The 19,683-nt window shown below is 55.1% G+C and overlaps 1 protein-coding gene across 3 annotated transcripts in view; it reads right to left on the bottom strand.

The window, feature by feature from the left end:
• Positions 1–1,766: 1,766 nt before the first annotated feature.
• LOC142924316 (visinin-like protein 1) overlaps positions 1,767–19,683 on the bottom strand; it is a 37,500-nt gene continuing 19,583 nt past the window's right edge. The window contains exons 1-4 of one of the 3 annotated variants that reach the window (XM_076066486.1): positions 17,706–17,825; positions 15,345–15,996; positions 8,793–9,008; positions 1,767–8,087 (exon numbers count right to left, since the gene is read on the bottom strand). In XM_076066486.1, the coding sequence (XP_075922601.1) occupies positions 7,890–8,087; positions 8,793–9,008; positions 15,345–15,506 (576 nt within the window). In that variant the 5' untranslated portion in view covers positions 15,507–15,996; positions 17,706–17,825 and the 3' untranslated portion in view covers positions 1,767–7,889. The other 2 variants (XM_076066487.1, XM_076066485.1) reach the window with 2 other exon arrangements.

Here is a 19,683-nt window from a genome sequence, read left to right as displayed (position 1 = left end):
AACAAAAACTATCCGTATGATTTTGCATGACGCTCATGATTTATTTGGAGGTTGTGGATTACGATAATAGGTCACTTGCCTGTAGGACCCGGCAGTTCTCCAGCACCGGTTGGGCCACTAAAACCTCAACATCGCCGCTTGCTGGCGAGATCTCACTCCACCGTGGGTCGAAAACCCGGCCCAGAGGCGAGAGACCGTCCGCCTCGTTCCGTGCACGTCCGTCGAACTCCTTGCGGAGCCAACCGTGCGAATCGAGAGGTGCGGTGGGAAGGACAACGACACTGCAGGCACAAACAATATCATGCCTTGCTGCTGACATGAGATGAGAGGGAGGCAGAAGGGGAGAGGGCCGTGCGGCTGCTGCGAAGTGTAAAACAATGGAGGGCGCCATGAGGATGAACTATTGTCTGCTCATTTAATTGTCCTGTGTCACGTGACTCGACACACCCTCCGGCCACGTGACTCAGGCCCACTTGGATTGGCTGCCCTGCCCCAAATGTAATGTCAAAGTTCACGTGCGGCCAGATCCAACGCCTCTCTGTTCTCAAGACAATTAAAATATATTTTAAAATTATGAATTAACACATGTTAAGCGTGTACATGAAGTCTTGTCTTCAGCGCACGAAAATATTCTAGAACTAATTTATAATTATTCAAATTGAAGCACTATTATTTATTATTATTTTAAAAAGTCGCACATACGTTGAGCTTATCATTGTAAAGTTTTTTTAAAACAACATAAAAAAAATTCCACGGTGCCAAATCACTTGGATGGCGGGGGGGAGGTTCATCCGTGCCCAGCCTTCACCTGGACCCAAGCTCTGAGTCGCCCTTCGCACCCCCTCACCACATGGCAACATCCACCAGCCACTCACCCACTCGCACAAAGATCCCTATGCATCCTTCACACTACTGTCGGGGCAAGTGCTGTGAGTAGCGAGCAGCACCTATGAAGGCCGGCACGACACGAGGGGATGGGTGGCCAGCACCACGCCCGGCAGCCTTTGTCTTCCCCGTGGTGATATTTCCATACTACTACGACGATCTTTATTTTACCAGGTAAAGCCCACTGAGCTATGTAGCTCTTTTTCAGAAGCGACCTGGCCACAAATGATCGCTCAACGAAGTGGCTTATCACGTGGACATTGATTGCAGCAAAATACCGTAAACGCGTGATGTTGAGTCTAAATGTGGAGGGAAAAACCGGAGGACCCGGAAAGAAATCCACGCGACCGCGGGGAGAGAGGCACCAAAACTCCACATATACAGCAGCAGCAGCAGGCGTCAGGGTCGGGCTAGAACCCACGACCTCCTGTATAGCAGGCGAGGGAGTTAACATCTCCTCGCCACCGTGATGATGAGAGAGAGACACACAAACTCCACATATACAGCAGCAGCAGCAGGCGTCAGGGTCGGGCTAGAACCCACGACCTCCTGTATAGCAGGCGAGGTAGTGAACATCTAGCCACCGTGATGATGAGAGAGACACACAAACTCCAAATATACAGCAGCAGCAGCAGGCGTCAGGGTCGGGCTAGAACCCACGAGCTCCTGTGTAACAGGCGAGGGAGTGAACATCTCCTAGCCACCGTGATGATGATGATGAGAGACACGCACACTCCGAATATGCAGGCGTCAGGGTCGGGCTAGAACCCACGAGCTCCTGTATAGCAGGCGAGGTAGTGAACATCTCCTAGCCACTGTGGCGCCCTCACCACACCTCCCCACACAGACACAGAGACGCAAGCACAGAGGCTCACCCTGGGTGCCATCTGGGTGTTATTTTATTCAGACACAACAGCGCGACCCGCGGGAGCTGTACGCGCCGACAGTCGCCGAGCGTAAAGTTTGCGCGTGGGGAGGGGGTGGGGGGTCAGGTCAAATAGAGGTCAGGGTTAGGTCAATTCAGGTCAGTTATCAACTCTGCTCAGGATCAGGGTCACGCGTCAGGTCGGGTCCCCGTCAGGTAAGACCGGTGGGGGGGGGGGGGGGGTTAAACGGTTTACCCGGGGGGTCAGGTCCAGCGGGGTCAAGGTCAGGTCCAGCGGGGTCAAGGTCAGGTCACACGAGGTTATTTATCACGAGCATGCCACTCACACGTGACACGAGCACAGAACAGTTTTTTTTTTCCCGTCGCGCGTTCATGCAAACAGGCGCGACCCATCATCATCACCATCACCACCATCATCACCACCCTCATCACCATCATCATCACCACCATCACCACCATCACCACCACCATCACCGCGGCCGAAACCACCTCCACCACCATCACCACAAGCGGCCTGTGTTGCTCCAAGAGACCAGATCCATCAAGAGCGGAAACGGAGGCGACTGCGACGATGAAGCTGGCATGGTGGTGGTCGTGGTGATGGTGCTGCTGGTGGTGGTCATGGTGGTGATGGTCATGGTGGTGGTGGTGCTGCTGGTGGTGGTGCTGCTGGTGGTGGCGCCTCATCGCGACGCAAAAATCGCGACTCCCTCCCGAGCTCCCCCCCTCCTCTCTCATCCTGGCGTCTCCATCCATCTCTCTGCTCTTTTCTTGCACTCCCTATCTTCACTCTCTCTTCGCTGTCTCTCTCCCCACCCTGTCCATCCCTCATCCCTCTCTCCCCCCCCCCCCCCTCTCTTCCTCACCTCTCTTCCTCCCTTCTCACCAACTTTCGCCTTCTCTCCATTTCGCTCCCCACCGTCTGCCCACCCCCCCCCCCCCATCTCTGTTCTCTCTCCCTCCCACCAACGCTCTCCTCTGCCTTGCATCTCGACTTCTCACTCGCTCACCTCGTCGCTCTCTCTCCACCCTCCTCCATCCCCTCTGCTCTCTCTCTCTCCGCCTCTCTCGTAATTTGGGATCCTGTGCCAGTTTACCTGCCGCAGTTCACCACCAGTGTGTGAACTCACCTAACCACTTCAACCTGTGAGCTCAACTCAAGGAACCTCACGGGGCAATCACCGTGCGAGGACACCTGGGAGCAACCTCCCATGCTCCCTCCCCCACTCAGTTACATCACGCCACTTCACCTTTACAGATGTCATCAGCAGTGTCCAGACTCTGCTCATCGCTGCTTTTGGGACTGGTGCATCAACGCATGTTGTTGCAACGTCCTTACCCCGTGCCCCGACTGGACATCTGTAGAAAACATCTTGAAAGCTTATCGGATTCCTCCAGTATAAATACATATTCTGATTCTGACATTCTTCTGAACTGGAAGTGGACAGAATACAAAGTCAATCCTCTCCACTCTGCTTCCTCTCTCTCTCATCTCCTGGCTTCGGGAAATGTTATGGCAATCGTTGGCAGCATCTGTCACCCGCCGGCAACGCCTTTTCACCAAGAGCGACTGGCAACTGAAGTTGGCTGGCAAATCAATTGAGTCTGAGACTCAATTCTTCTGCTCCAGCCAGTCACAGCGGTCAGTGTGTGTGTCAGTGTGAGTGTGTGTGGTCATCCCAGCAAATGTTGGGTCTAGAGACTGGGAATTAACCGGCTGCTGAAGTCAATCTACTGCACTGGCTCAAGATGCCCATCATGTAACGGCCCATCACACCATTGCACCACGCCATCACGTTATACCATAGCATCACATCACACCATCACACGACGCCACACAATCACAGCATGCCGTCACACCTCCACACACCATAGCACCACGCCATCACATCCAGATCCCACTCGCACGCACACCTGAAGCTGTCACCTCGAGCCCAGGCCGGAGTCTCTGCTCCCGTCTCTTCTCTCTCTCGCTGCGGTCCGATAGCGCGCGCTGCCGCATCCAGGTATCCCACTCAGGGCCGCTGTGATTTGGATTTGTATCCATTTTGGGCAGCGGGATTTTTTGTTTGCAACGGTTGAAATGCTGCGGCAATAAAACCATTGCCAGTGACAATTGCCGGCGGTGACAGTTGCCGGCGAAAGTTGCTCGTATGTTGCCCCAGCGGACCAAGAACTTTCTCCTTCCCTCCCTCCGCCCACACAAACCTCCTGCTTCGTAAGCGTTGCTGGAGACGCTTGCATTGCGTTGAACGTGTTCGCGACAGAGGGGAGAGAGGGAGGGAGGTGATGGAGGGGAGAGGCGAGGAGAGGAGAGCCGAAAGAGGAAGCGGCCGAAGAGGGGAAGAGACAAATTCGTTGTCAGGGGACAGAGAGAAGAGAGCAACACAGAGAGACGGAGCACAGAGACTTCGAGATGAAGAGAGAGAGAGAGTCGGGAGACTTGTGGAGTCCAAGAGCCAGGAATTACTTAGAGAGTTGGAAAGCCAGGATAAGGAGCCCCGGACAATTCTTAAGAGTTTGGAGAGAGCCAGAGAAGCGAGAGCCAGGAAAAGTTGGAGAGTCGAGGAGAGAGTCAGGGAGAGTCGAGGAGAGAGCCAGGGAGAGTCGAGGAGAGGGCCAGGGAGAGTCGAGGAGAGAGCCAGGGAGAGTCGAGGAGAGAGCCAGGGAGAGTCGGAGAGTCGAGGAGAGCGCCAGGGAGAGTCGAGGAGAGAGCCAAGGAGAGTCGGGGAGTCGAGGAGAGAGCCAGGGAGAGTCGAGGAGAGAGCCAGGGAGAGTCGGGGAGTCGAGGAGAGAGCCAGGGAGAGTCTAGGAGAGAGCCAGGGAGAGTCTAGGAGAGAGCCAGGGAGAGTCGAGGAGAGAGCCAGGGAAAGTCGAGGAGAGAGCCAGGGAGAGTCGAGGAGAGACGGGCATTGTCCGCCTGCTAGAAGAGAGAGAGGGGCCGCTCCGAGGAGAACGATCAGTAGCACGAAGCAGCCACCACCACCACCACCAAACGCCTTCTTCATACGTTTTGTACAGCGCTACGATATCGCCACGATAGAAAACACGACTCAAAAAGTAATCAGAATAATAATCGTAATCATAATCGTAATCATTACGTCGAGATATGGGACACAAAGAACTTAGTCACTTGGCAGTTACACAAACAGTGTGCGCGTGGCACGCATGCACAACACGTGGCAACGCTTCTGGGGGCATGGGGCGGGTGGGGGGGGGGCACGGGGCGGGTGGGGGGGGCACGGGGCGGGTGGGGGGGTTTACAGGGCGGGGGCAGGAGGGTTCAACGGGGTGGGGGGCTCTGGGGGGGGGGGGACGAGGGGGTCACGGGGATGGAAGGGGAGCAGTGGGAACACGGGGGCCAACCATAGGAGTAGAGGTAGGGCAGGGCAGGGTAGAGGTAGGGCAGAGGCAGGGTAGAGGTAGGGCAGGGCAGGGTAGGGGTAGAGGCAGGGCAGGGTAGAGGCAGGGTAGGGCAGGGGTAGAGGCAGGGCAGGGTAGAGGCAGGGTAGGGCAGGGGTAGAGGTAGGGCAGGGTAGAGGCAGGGTAGAGGTAGGGGTAGGGGTTGAGGCAGGGCAGGGTAGGGGTAGAGGCAGGGTAGAGGCAGGGCAGGGTAGACCGGGGAGATGGGGCTTCTACCAAGGTTCCTTGTCGCTGTGTGTACGTGCGTGTGTATTATGTATGTATTAGTGCGTGTGTATGTATGCATGTCAGTGTGTTAGTGCGTATGTGTGTGTTAGTGTGTGTATGTATTTGTCAGTGTGAGTGTGTTTGTGTGTCTGTGTGTGGTGCCGACCACCCATCCCCTCGTGTGCCCTGCCGGCCTTCATAGGTGCTGCTCATCACCAACAGCACTTGCCTCGACAGTCTGTTAAACACTATGTGGGGATCTCCTTTGTCTTTGATTTGTGTGTATGTGTGTCTTTGTGTGTGTGGATATAGGTGCCTGTACGTCTGTGTGTCAGTGTACATATGTGTGTGCAAGTGTGTGTGTATACGTGTGAATGTGCAGTGTGAGTATATAGGTATGCATGTACTGTATGTGTATATGTATGTGTATATATCAATATATGTATGTGTATATATACGTGTGCATGTGTGTACGTGTGTGGATGTACGCACGTGTATTCACGCGTGTGTGGGCATGCGTTCATGTGTGTGTGTATGCGTTCATGTGTGTGTGTGTATGCGTTCATGTGTGTGTGTGTATGCGTTCATGTGTGTGTGTATGCGTTCATGTGTGTGTATGCGTTCATGTGTGTGTGTATGCGTTCATGTGTGTATGCGTTCATGTGTGTGTGTATGCGTTCATGTGTGTGTATGCGTTCATGTGTGTGTATGCGTTCATGTGTGTGTGTATGCGTTCATGTGTGTGTGTGTATGCGTTCATGTGTGTGTGTATGCGTTCATGTGTTTATGCGTTCATGTGTGTGTGTATGTGTATGCGTTCATGTGTGTGTGTGTATGCGGCTACTGTGCGACCAGAGTTCACTTCCCGCTCACGGTCAACACCGGTGACGAATATCTGAACCGGACCTGGGCACTCTCCAGGGTCAACTCAGTCTTAAATGAGTACCTGGTGCGGGGTGTAAAACATCAGCACTTACCCCAACAGTGTGTTGAAGGCTGTACGAGAGGGTGTCTTTGTGTGCGGGTGTTTTTATCTCTGTATATACATACATAGAAGTTTACCTTTTGTGCAAAATGCGACTCCAAAAGAGTTGCTTTTTAAGTGTAAACGGGCCATCACCCTCGTCTCACCTGGCGAGGACAAGCTCACCTGGCGAGGACAAGCTCACCTGGCGAGGACAAGCTCACCTGGCGAGGACAAGCTCACCTGGCGAGGACAAGCTCACCTGGCGAGGACAAGCTCACCTGGTGAGGAATGCGTGCAGTGGCAGGTGCGCAATTTTGGAGGGGTGGGAGGGAGGGAGGGAGGGGGAGGTTGGAATTGGGCAGAAGGGGAGGGGGAATCATGCGCGTACAGGTGGGTGTACAAGCACACAGGTGTACACATGGGCACACAGGTGTACACGTGTATGGGCACACAGGTGTACACGTGTATGGGCACACAGGTGTACACGTGTATGGGCACACAGGTGTACACGTGTATGGGCACACAGGTGTACACGTGTATGGGCACACAGGTATACACATGGGCACACAGGTGTACACGTGGATGGGCGCACAGGTGTACACGTGTATGGGCACAGGTGTACACGTGTATGGGCACACAGGTGTACACGTGTATGAGTACACAGGAGTTCAGGTAAACCTGCACAGGTGTACACGTGTATGGGTACGCGGATACACAGGGTTACAGGTACACAGGTGTACAGGCATACAGGTACACTACACAGATATACACGTGTACAGGTACCCAGGTGTATGGGTACGTTGCGTGGGTATACTTCACAGGTGTACACATGCGCTGGCACACTACACGTGGACACACCGTGTACAGGTTCATAAGTGTACAGTTGTACAGGTACGCAGGTGCAGGTATACACAAGTGTACGGGTCCATTAAACAGATGTACACGTGTGTACCGGTACACTACACAGGTGTAAACATGTGCAGTGTACAAGTGTACACATGTGCACAGGTACACTACACAGGGTTACACAAATCTCCAGGTACACCATAGAGGTGTACACGTGTACAGGCACACTGTACACATGTACACACGCACTTCCGATTAGCACGGTTGGCTACGTACAGTTCGAAAGAAATTCAACATACATACAGACACACTACACACGTGTACGCATGTACAGGTACACGTGTACGCATGCACATGCCGTGGTAGAGCGGCCGCGTGCACGCGCGTGTACACACACGTGCCTGCACACACACACGTGCCTGCACACACACACGTGCCTGCACACACACACGTGCCTGCACACACACACGTGCCTGCACACACACACGTGCCTGCACACACACACACACTCACACAGGCGTGTGCGCGAACGCGCGCGCGTGCACTCGACGCCGTGGCAGGGCCGCCGCGTGCATCGCTTGCTGCGTTCGACGGCGGCGGCATCTCGGCAGGCCGCCGGCAGGCCGCTGCCACCACCGCCACCGCCGCCACCGCCGCCGCCGCCGCCGCCGCCGCCTACTTCTGGACGTCGCACTGCAGCAGCAGCACGATGGAGGGGTCGCTCTTGGCCGCCTCGGTGAACTCGGCGAGCGAGATGAGGTCGTCGTTGTTCTTATCCATCTTGCTGAAGATGGCGTCGACGCGCTGCTCGGGGGTGAGGCCATCCTCGTTCATCTTCATCATGATCACCGTGCCCACCATCTTGTAGATGGCCTGGGAGGGGGGTGGCGGATGGAGGGGTGAAGTTAGCAAGCCCTACTTTGTTGTTTGTGTAAGCAGGGTGAGAATTCGAGGTTCTTGAGAGTCCAGTTTCCCAAGAGTGACCTGGTTCACGCCGGACACGTTTACTGTGCGTGGGGGGGGGGGGGGGGTGGTGTAGCGGTTAGCGCTACGCTGCGCTACGAACCTGGTGACCCGAGTCTGATTCCCGCTCACGGCCAACACCAGTGACGATTATCCGCACCGGTCCTGGGCCTCCCCTAAGTCGACTCAGCCTCAAATGAGTAGCTGGTGCGGTGCGTAAAAACATTGCTACTGGGGAGACAAAGGCGGCCGGGCGTGGTGTTGGCCACCCACCCCTTCGTGTGCCGTTCCAGCCTTCATAGGTGCTGCTCGCTAACAGTACTTGCCCCAACAGTCTGTTAAAGCTATACGGGGGGGTCTTTGTATAGCAGTGTTCGCCTGGATGTGGAGCTGAGTGGACTTGCCGATGACTGGTACCAGCAGTGTCAAGATCGGCCTCTATGGAGGAGGCTCGTGAAGGACGCTGCTGCTACTGCGCAGTTGGAGGCAGTCGCCCTCCAGCAACAACAGAGGGCAGAGGAGTGATGCTCACAACAATGACCGGAGCACCGGGTGGCTAAAACGCAGCGAGTTGGCACATTAGGGAGTACAGCTGGTGCATCTATAGCTTCTCACCTCGATGATCTCCAGCATCTCGCGGCGAGAGATGTAGCCATCGCCGTCCAGGTCGTACATCTCGAAGGCCCAGTTGAGCTTCTGCTCGAAGTTGCCACGCGAGGTGACGCTCAGGGCGCAGATGAACTCCCGGAAGTCGATGGTGCCGTCGCCGTTCTTGTCGAAGGTGCGGAACGCGTGCTGGGCGAACTTGGACGCGTCTCCGTACGGGAAGAACTGTTAGACAAAGAACCCCACACACACACATCACACACACCCCACATACACACCCCACACAGCTTCAGCTGTGAGACCCACACACACACACCCCGTATAGCCTCAGCTGTGAGACCCCCACACACACACCCCGTATAGCCTCAACTGTGAGACCCCCCACACACACACCCCGTATAGCCTCAACTGTGAGACAAAGACCCCCACACACACACACCCCGTATAGCCTCAGCTGTGAGACCCCCCCACACACACACACCCCGTATAGCCTCAACTGTGAGCCCCCCCCCCGACACACACCCCGTATAGCCTCAGCTGTGAGACCCCCACACACACACACCCCGTATAGCCTCAGCTGTGAGACCCCCACACACACACACACCCCGTATAGCCTCAACTGTGAGACCCCCCACACACACACCCCGTATAGCCTCAACTGTGAGACAAAGACCCCCACACACACCCCGTATAGCCTCAGCTGTGAGACCCCCCCACACACACACACCCTGTATAGCCTCAACTGTGAGACCCCCACACACACACACCCCGTATAGCCTCAACTGTGAGACAAAGACCCCCACACACACCCCGTATAGCCTCAACTGTGAGACCCCCCCACACACACACACCCCGTATAGCCTCAGCTGTGAGGCCCCCCCACACACACACACCCCGTATAGCCTCAGCTGTGAGACCCCCCCACACACACACACCCCGTATAGCCTCAGCTGTGAGACCCCCACACACACACACACCCCGTATAGCCTCAGCTGTGAGACCCCCCCACACACACACCCCGCATAGCCTCAACTGTGAGACCCCCCCACACACACACCTGTATAGCCTCAGCTGTGAGACCCCCCCGACACACACCCCGTATAGCCTCAGCTGTGAGACCCCCCCCCACACACACACACCCCGTATAGCCTCAACTGTGAGACCCCCCCACACACACACACCCCGTATAGCCTCAACTGTGAGACCCCCCCACACACACACCCTGTATAGCCTCAACTGTGAGACCCCCCCACACACAACACCCCGTATAGCCTCAGCAGACTGGCGGAAAGACTGTTTGGGGCCGCCGCCGTGGGTTCGATCCCGACCCTGACGCCTGCTGTAAATTTGGAGTCTGCGTCTCTCTCTCCTCATCATCACCATCGTCACGGTGGCTATGAGATGTTAACTACCTCGCCTGGTATGCAGGAGGTCGTGGATTCAATCCCGACCCGACGCCTGCTGCTGTATATTTGGAGTTGCGGTGTCTCTCTCCCCGTGGCAGTGTGGATTTTTCTCCGGGTCCTCCGGTTTGTCCCTCCACAATTTCTAATCAACATCTCTACGTGTTTGAGGTCTTTGGCTGCTACAAATGGGCCCGTGATAAGCCACTTCGTTGAGCTATCGTGTGTGGCCAGGTCGCTTCTGAAAAAGAGCTCCGTAGCTCAGTGGGGCCTTACCTTGTAAAAATAAAATAGTAAAATAAAGTCGTGTGATCGCGAGTAGCAGAGCCTACGAAGGCTGGCGTGGTGCACGAGGGGGTGGTGGGTGGTCGGCACCGCACACGGCCGCTTCTCCCCAGTGCTGACGTTTTACACACCACCCATCGGCTATTCATTTGAGGCCGAGTCGACCTAGGGGAAGCCCAGAATAGGTTCAGATTCTCGTCACTGCTGTCGTCGCCGTGAATTCGGGTGGCCGGGGGTTCGTAGCGCGGCATGCTAACCGCTGCGCCACCGCTCCGCACTGACGCGTGCACACACACGCGCACACACACGTGCACACACACACGCACACACACGTGCACACACACACGCACACACGGCGTGCACACACACGCACATACACGTGCACACACACACGCACACACACGCGCACACACACACGCACACACAAGACAAATATCCCCCCGTGTAGCCTGGTACACAAAGTCCCTCGTGTGCCACAGTGCCAGCCTTCATAGGTGCTGCTCGCTAACAGCACTTGGCCCAAAAACAAATCTATGAAGGCTATACGGGGGATCTTTGTGTTAGTGTGACCCGAGTCCTGAACGTGGGTGGAGGAATCAATGATTGAAGTTCACGGGAACAGTAACCATGGTAGTTGTAGCGATTGAAGTGTGACTGGCTGGGTGAGAGTGTTGTTGCGGCCTGCAGTGTGTTGAGTGGGTTCGTGATCGGATTTGTGTGTGGGTGAGCGTGGCGAATCGTAGTGTAGCCGTTAGCATGCTAATACCACGCTAATAGCTACACTCAGCCCTCAAATTAGTACCTGGTGCGGTGTGTAAACATCGCCACTCGGGAGACAAAGGCGGCCAGGCGCTGTGTTGGCCAGCCACCCCCTCGTGTGCCGTGCCGGCCTTTATAGGTGCTCGCTAACAGCACTTGCCCCAACAGTCTGTTCAGGCTATACGGGGGATCTTTGTCTTCTCTCCTTGTTCTTCAAGGATTTCCTCCGAGGTCTAAAGTTAAACAAAGATCCCCTGTATAGCCTCCCGTTAACAGACGGTTGGGGCAAGTGCTGTGAGTAGCCGGCACTGTGGCACACGAGGGGGTGGCCAGTACCACGCCCGACCGCCTTTGTCTCCCCAGTGGCGATGTTTACGCGCGCGCACACACACACGCGCACACACACACGCGCACACACACACGCGCACACACACACGCGCACACACACACGCGCACACGCGCACACACTCGCACACACCCACGCACGCACGCACACACGCACGCACACACACGCGTACACACGCGCACGCGCGCGTGGTTAGACCAGGTCAGAGGGGAACCGTTCAAATGAGGGTGGTTCGGGTGGTGAGAACGTTCCAAAATGCGAGTGCTGCCAATCATCATCATCACGAGGTCGCGCTCATGACACACAGCGAGGTGCTTGCCACAAATGAGAGCCACAACACCTCGCGTGTCTGTCAAGGAGCGTAAACATGAATAACCATCATCACGCCAACTCAGCCGTCGGCAAAGACGGCGGTCACCGCATCGTGCGCGCTTTCAGACGCGCTTCCGCGGAACGTCTGGAACGTTCCTCCTTCCGATATTAGGAAGCCACTGGAGCTATGCGCTTTTCAATACAGATTGAGAAGTCGTAATTTAGAACTTTTTTTGTGTTTAGTTTGTCGTCTCTCCCCCCCTTCCCCGCATCCCCGTACCTCCGATTAGCACGGTTGGCTATGTACGGTGTGAAAGAAGTTCAACATAGACGTGTGTCATCACGCAGCTGTACGTGTCACCACTGCATCTTGGACCGGTCTGCTAGCGATGGAGAATTCAGCTCGTGGGAGACGGCTCCGTCACTTTGTGGACATCTGTGAATACTGGGCATGTGAAAAAAAAAGCTTCATAGCTCATCGGATTCCTCCAGTGTAGATAAATAGTCCGACTCTCACTTTGTGGACACGTCGCCCGTCGTCGTTGTTGATGCGCAGACTCCTGCAGCAAACCGTGCAACACAGTTGGCGGTTCGGGTTCGGAGTGCGCCGCTGCCGCCAGCCTCCAGGGCAACGTCGCTCGTCATTGCAAGCCTCGCGGGCCACTGGCGAAGCTCCCTCGGTGGCCCTCGAGTGCGGCCACCGACAATGCACAAAAAATGAAATCACTCCCCCCCCCTCTCCCCCCAACATCATCATCATCGTCCTGGTGTTGTCACCAACTCAACTCAACATAATAAATGTTGTGTCGTGACCCTCCACCACCCTACACAGCCAGCAAGGGTTGTCACGTAAACAACGCGACAATGAGTTTACTACTTCAGCCCAGCGGTGTGTTGGAGAGTAAATCCACAACATTTACAATGTGAGAACCGTGAAGTTTCGCTGGTCATGAGTTTACTACTTCAGCCCAGCGGTGTGTTGGAGAGTAAATCCACAACATTTACAATGTGAGAACCGTGAAGTTTCGCTGGTAGTGACATTAACCAGCTGCATGGGGCGATTTGTCAGAATGGCGCATTTCGTTTACGTGACAAACCTTGCTGGCTGTGTCGGGTGGGTGGAGGGTTACGACACAACATTTATACTTACGCGATCCAACCCAAAAACCTTTATGAATCATATTGGTCGCGAAAGCCTAAGTGTTAAACTATTTGTTGTGTTTCTCCCTTGTGATGGGACTTTGTAGGATGAAGGTTGAGATCTATAGGGGCACGGGGTGACCAGCAAGGTCTGAATTGGTCTGTAATGAGATAGGGCACTGATAAGAAGAGTCGATATATTTGCAATAATTTATTTTGCCGTCTCGGAGGAATACCTCGATATGCGGATATTCGATACACGACGTTTCGGTACAACGAACTTTGGAGAGAGACAAAACTATTATTTTACACAGAAAGATTAAAAATAAAGTAACATAATAAATAAATGCACTGCCATGAATTAATGATTTTTATATTCGTCGACCTACTGTACTCTTTAAATGAGAATAAAATTACGTTTCTGTTATCTGCGTCAGTTTATTGTTATATTTTAATACCGTATAGTATCAAATGTAATGTTATTTTCAGTATAAATAATCTTTGTTTACATTATGAATGGGGAGTTATGAAGTCTTTATAGTATTGGTCAGTCACGAAGTGTTTATTGTATTAAATGGTAACTTACGAAGCTGGCAACGCATCCTCGTCGTACTAAAGTAATACGCTATTCAATATACGAAGTTTCAATATATTCGAACAAAAGGTGCAGGAACGCATTTACTTCGTATATCGAGGTCTGACTGAGCTCAAGGCACGTGGAACTGCATAGCAGCAAACGCAGATTATGCGTTTTTCTGCCGCAAAAGGTCACTCGTTTGGTGGAACGGTCCTTAGCCTACGATGCGTTTATGAATGTGCAGATGTATGCACAACTTCTTTCGCACCGTACTTCTAGCCAACCTCGCTAATCGGGAGGTGCGGGGGAAGGACAACAAATGAATGAATCCTCATCGTCATCGTCGTCGTCACCACCACCACCGTCATCATTATCGTCATCACCACCATCGTTATCATCATTACCACCGTCATCATCATCGTCGCCACCACCACCACCGTCATCATCGTCATCATCATCACCACCGGTATCATCATTATCATCACCGTAATTATCACCATCATCACCGTCATCATCGTCACCGCCGTCATCACCACCACCACCGCCGTCATCATTATCATCACCGTCATTATCACCATCATCACCGTCATCATCGTCACCACCGTCATCACCACCACCGCCGTGATCATTATCATCACCGTCACTATCACCATCATCACCGTCGTCATCGTCACCACCGTCATCACCACCACCGCCGTCATCATTATCATCACCGTCATTATCACCATCATCACCGTCATCACCGTCACCACCGTCATCACCACCACCGCCGTCATCATTATCATCACCGTCACTATCACCGTCATCATCGTCACCACCGTGATCACCACCAGCGCCGTCACCATTATCATCACCGTCACTATCACCGTCATCACCGTCACCACCGTCATCGTCACCACCAGCGCCGTCACCATTATCATCACCATCATCACCGTCATCATCGTCACCACCGTCATCACCACCAGCGCCGTCACCATTATCATCACCATCATCACCGTCATCATCGTCACCACCGTCATCACCACCACCGCCGTCATCATTATCATCACCATCATCACCGTCATCACCGTCACCACCGTCATCACCACCAGCGCCGTCACCATTATCATCACCGTCACTATCACCGTCATCATCGTCACCACCGTCATCACCACCAGCGCCGTCACCATGCTCGTCGCAGTCACTATCACCATCATCACCGTCACCATCGTCACCACCGTCATCACCACCAGCGCCGTCACCATTATCATCACCGTCACTATCACCATCATCACCATCATCACCGTCACCACCGTCATCACCACCAGCGCCGTCACCATGCTCGTCGCAGTCACTATCACCATCATCACCGTCATCATCGTCACCACCGTCATCACCACCAGCGCCGTCACCATTATCATCACCGTCACTATCACCATCATCACCGTCATCACCGTCACCACCGTCGTCACCACCAGCGCCGTCACCATTATCATCACCGTCACTATCACCATCATCACCGTCATCACCACCACCGCCGTCATTATCATCACCATCATCACCGTCATCACCGTCACCACCGTCATCACCACCAGCGCCGTCACCATGCTCGTCGCAGTCACTATCACCATCATCACCGTCATCATCGTCACCACCGTCATCACCACCACCGCCGTCATTATCATCACCATCATCACCGTCATCATCGTCATCACCGTCGTCGTCACCACCAGCGCCGTCACCATGCTCGTCGCAGTCACCTTCACGTAGAGCTGCTGGAACTCGTCCAGGTTCAGGCGTCCGCTGGGACAGTCCTTGAGGAAGCCCTTGTACCACTGCTTCAGCTCGTGCTCGTTGAACTCGGTGCTCTTCGTCAGATCCTCCAGCACCTCGGGCGCCAGTTTGCTGTTCTGCTTGCCCATGGCGGCCTGCTGATGATGATGATGATGTTGTTGATGTTGTTGATGTTGTTGTTGACGATGCCGCTAAGATTGCCACTGGCTGCTGCTGCTGCTGATGATGATGTTGACGATGCCGCTGTGTATTCTCCGACTAAATCTCGTGATGCTGCTGCTGCTGATGATTCAGTTGCTACTGCTAATATATCCTGCTTGCTGACAGTGATGATGACGCTGCCGATGTTGTTGATGACGCTGCTGATGTTGTTGATGTTGTTGATGTTGCTGATGTTGTTGATGATGTTGTTGATGTTGTTGATGTTGTTGATGTTGCTGAGGGTGTGATGTTGTTGATGTTGCTGACGGTGTGATGTTGTTGATGTTGTTGTTGATGATGTTGTTGATGTTGTTGATGTTGTTGATGTTGTTGATGTTGCTGAGGGTGTGATGGTGTTGTTGCTGAGGGTGTGATGTCTTCTCACGCCGAGACGCTTCCTTCCCAATGACTCACACCCTTTGTGGGGGCAGGGGGGGGGAGACGGGGGGAGGGGGTGGTTAGAGAGAAGGACGAATCTGCGCTCGTGTACGTCGATACGAGCGAAATGGAGAGGGAGGTTGGCACGCGGCCCTCCTCAAGGTCTGCTCAGCATAAAAAAACGACCCCCAACGTCTCCACGACTCGCGGCTGTGGGACCTTGAGAGGGCGACTCCCCCCCCCATCCCAGCAATAAATAAATAAATAAATCGGGGGGGGGGGGGGGGGGGGGGGGGGGGGGGGGGGGGGGGGGACAAGGAAAGAGAGACGCCGGCACATCGGGACACGGGGACAGAGAGACACGGGGACAGAGAGACACGGGGACAAAGATGCATGGTGGGGACAAAGAGACACGGGGACAGAGAGACACGGGGACAGAGAGACACGGTAGGTCTGGCTAGGGAGACACTGGTACACGGACACTGGGACAGGAAGACACGGGGAGGTCTGGCTAGGGAGACACTGGGACACGGACACTGGGACAGGAAGACACGAGAGGTCTGGCTAGGGAGACAATGGTACACGGACACTGGGACAGGAAGACACGGGGAGGTCTGGCTAGAGAGACACTGGTACACGGACACTGGGACAGGAAGACACGGGGAGGTCTGGCTAGGGAGACAATGGTACACGGACACTGGGACAGGAAGACACGGGGAGGTCTGGCTAGGGAGACACTGGGACACGGACACTGGGACAGGAAGACACGAGAGGGTCTGGCTAGACACTGGTACGTGGAAACTCGAGGCCATAGGTTCGTGCCCGGGTTGCGGTCGCCTGGGAGCTGGGTCCCCCCTCCCCCCTCCCCGCTCCCCTCGAGACTCGCGCAGATTTTTTTTCCACCGCCGCGTTATTTATTTATTTATTTGCCGTCTCGATTGATGGATGCGAGGTGGTGGGAGCGTTCGCCATCACCTCTTTCCTTCCCCTACACCTCTTCCTCCTACCTCCTCCTCCTCATGCTACCTCTTTCCACCTCTTCGTGTCTCATCACCCTCAGAGTTCCCTCTCCTCCCACCTCTTTATCTCTCATCCTCCTCGTGTTTTCATCCCTCCTCCTCTACCACACCGCCTCCCCTCCCTCCCACCTCCTCCTCTCCCACCTCTCCTCCTCTCCCACCTCCTCCTCTCCCCACCTCCTCCTCTCCCACCTCCTCCTCTCCCACCTCCTCCTCTCCCACCTCCTCCTCTCCCACCTCCTCCTCTCCCACCTCCTCCTCTCCCACCTCCTCCTCTCCCACCTCCTCCCTCTCCCACCTCCTCCTCTCCCACCTCCTCCTCTCCCACCTCCTCCCTCTCCACCTCCTCCTCTCCCACCTCCTCCTCTCCCACCTCCTCCCTCGCCTCACCACGCAGTGAGTGGAGCGAGGAGGGGGCGATGTTGACGACAGGACACCCCATCACGCCCACTCACCATCCTCACCATGCCTCCAGCCCCGCTATAATGATTCGCGTTATAATTAACGTTAATATCGTGACTGGTAAACTACAGCACACTATACGTCACGGTTGGCGTTAATATAGCGAGCGTACCACCGCTCACACCCCACTCTCACTCACCACGCTCATTCAGCAACACTCACCTCTCTTACTCCTCACCACGCACCCCGCAACCTCCTCTCACCACGCTCACCTCACTCACGGCACCCTCCTCCTTACACTCTCCCTCACCAAGCACCCCTCCTCACCACCTCGCTCCGCCTAGCGCTGTCTCGCCGCCTCCTCCTCCTCCTCACCACCACCACCCGCTCGCCATCTCATTCAGCTTCGTCTCGCGTCAGAGGACGAGCGAGGGGGGGGAGGGGCTGGGGGGAGAGGGGAGGGGCTGGGGGGAGAGGGGAGGGGCTGCTGGTGTGGAGGGGAGAGGGGAGGGGCTGCCGGTGTGGAGGGGAGAGGGGGCTGGGGGGTTACTGGCATCGGAGGAGATGGGAAGAGGTAAGAGGGGAAGGGGTCGTGGGGAGAGAGGGGAGGGGCTGGGTGGGGGAAGAGGGGAGGGGTTGGGTATGGGAGAGGGGAGGGGCTGGGTGGGGGAGAGGGGAGGGGCTTTGTGGGGGGAGAGGGGCAAGGAGGGAGAGGGGAGGGGGTTGGGGGGGGGTAGTGGGGAGAGAGGGGAGGGGATACGGAAGTGGGGGTGGGGGGTTCTCCCCCTCCCCCCCATTGTCTAATTAGTGGAGTCTGCTGCTGCTGCTGCGCCCGTCATTCCGAGATTGCGCTGTGTGACAGCGTGACGAGGTAGAGACACACACAGACAGACACACACAGACACACACACAGACACACACACACAGACACACACACACAGACACACAGACACACACACACAGACACACACACACAGACACACAGACACACACACAGACAGACACACAGACACACACAGACACACACACAGACACACACAGACACAGACACACACAGACACACACAGACACACACACAGACAGACACACACACAGACAGACACACAGACAGACACACACACAGACAACAACAACAACAACCGCCATTCGCCACTAAGTGGCGGTGACGTCACCACGACGCTTGTGCCAGGCCATGTGCACCTTGAGGCCATGTGAAGTGTCGAACGCCCGCGGGCAGGAGGTCACGGGGCAGACCCAGATGCCACGGGTCGACTGACTGAGATGACTGGCTGGTGCACCACCTGTGCCCCCTACTGTGCCAACCTGCTGTGCTTTAGCCACCCGGCGCTCCGCTCGTTGTTGTGAACGTCGCTCCTCCGCCCTCCGTTGTTGTTGGAGGGCGACTGCCTCCAACTGCCCAGTAGCGTCCTTCACGAGCCTCCTCCACAGAGGCCGATCTTGACACCGCTGGTACCAGTTATCGGCAAGTCCACTCAGCTCCACGTCCTCCTGTACCACATCACTCCATCTCTTCTCTAGCCCGTGCCGCGCCCGTTTAGCCCCCTCGATCCGGCCGAACAAAAGCTGTTTCGGCATGCGGTGGCTGGGCATGCGGGCTACATGACCCAGCCAACGCAGCCTTGGCCTGCCAGAGGAGCTCACCGATGGGATCTTGCCCAGATCTTTCAAGGAATTTTGAGCTCCTCACACAATCCAGCCTGGTTAAACCCAGGATGGATCGTTGGCAGGCTAGCCTAAATGTTTCTAACCGGCGAAGATGTTCCATTAGGGAGGTCCACGTTTCGCAAGCGTAGAGAAGGGAGGGAATGACCGTGGCCGAGAAGACCTGAAGCTTAGTGCGGAGCGACAGACCAGGTAGCTTCCACACAGCGTTACGCAACCGATGAAAAGATATTGCCGCTCGACTGATTCGGAGTGAGACCTCTGCTGTTAAACTGGAGCCGGTCATAAGCACACTGCCCAGGTATGGGAAACTCTCCACTCTCTCCACAACTGCCCCATCACCGATTTGGAGTTGTGGGGGTGGAGTGTCCGATGGTACAAAATACCCAGGAAGATGCTTAGTTTTGGTGGGGCTGATGGTAAGGCCCCATTCTCTTAGTAGCACGCTCCAGTCTCAGCAGCGTCTCCAACTCCTCCTCTGAATGAGTAGCTATTACCAAATCATCGGCATACATAACGTGGTTGAGCAATAGGCAGCCATCTCTTGACCGCACCCGGGCATCGATCAGCCTCCCATTATATCTGCACCATATGGAGATTCCCCCGGTACAGCTATTGAAGG

This window comes from Petromyzon marinus, chromosome 12, assembly GCF_048934315.1.
Source record: "Petromyzon marinus isolate PM22_M1 ecotype Great Lakes invasive population chromosome 12, UKy_Petmar_22M1.pri1.0, whole genome shotgun sequence".
In the NCBI taxonomy this organism is placed as follows: Eukaryota; Metazoa; Chordata; class Hyperoartia; order Petromyzontiformes; family Petromyzontidae; genus Petromyzon; species Petromyzon marinus.
Note: the sequence above shows the minus strand (reverse complement) of the source record. Positions and strands in the feature narration are given on the sequence as shown.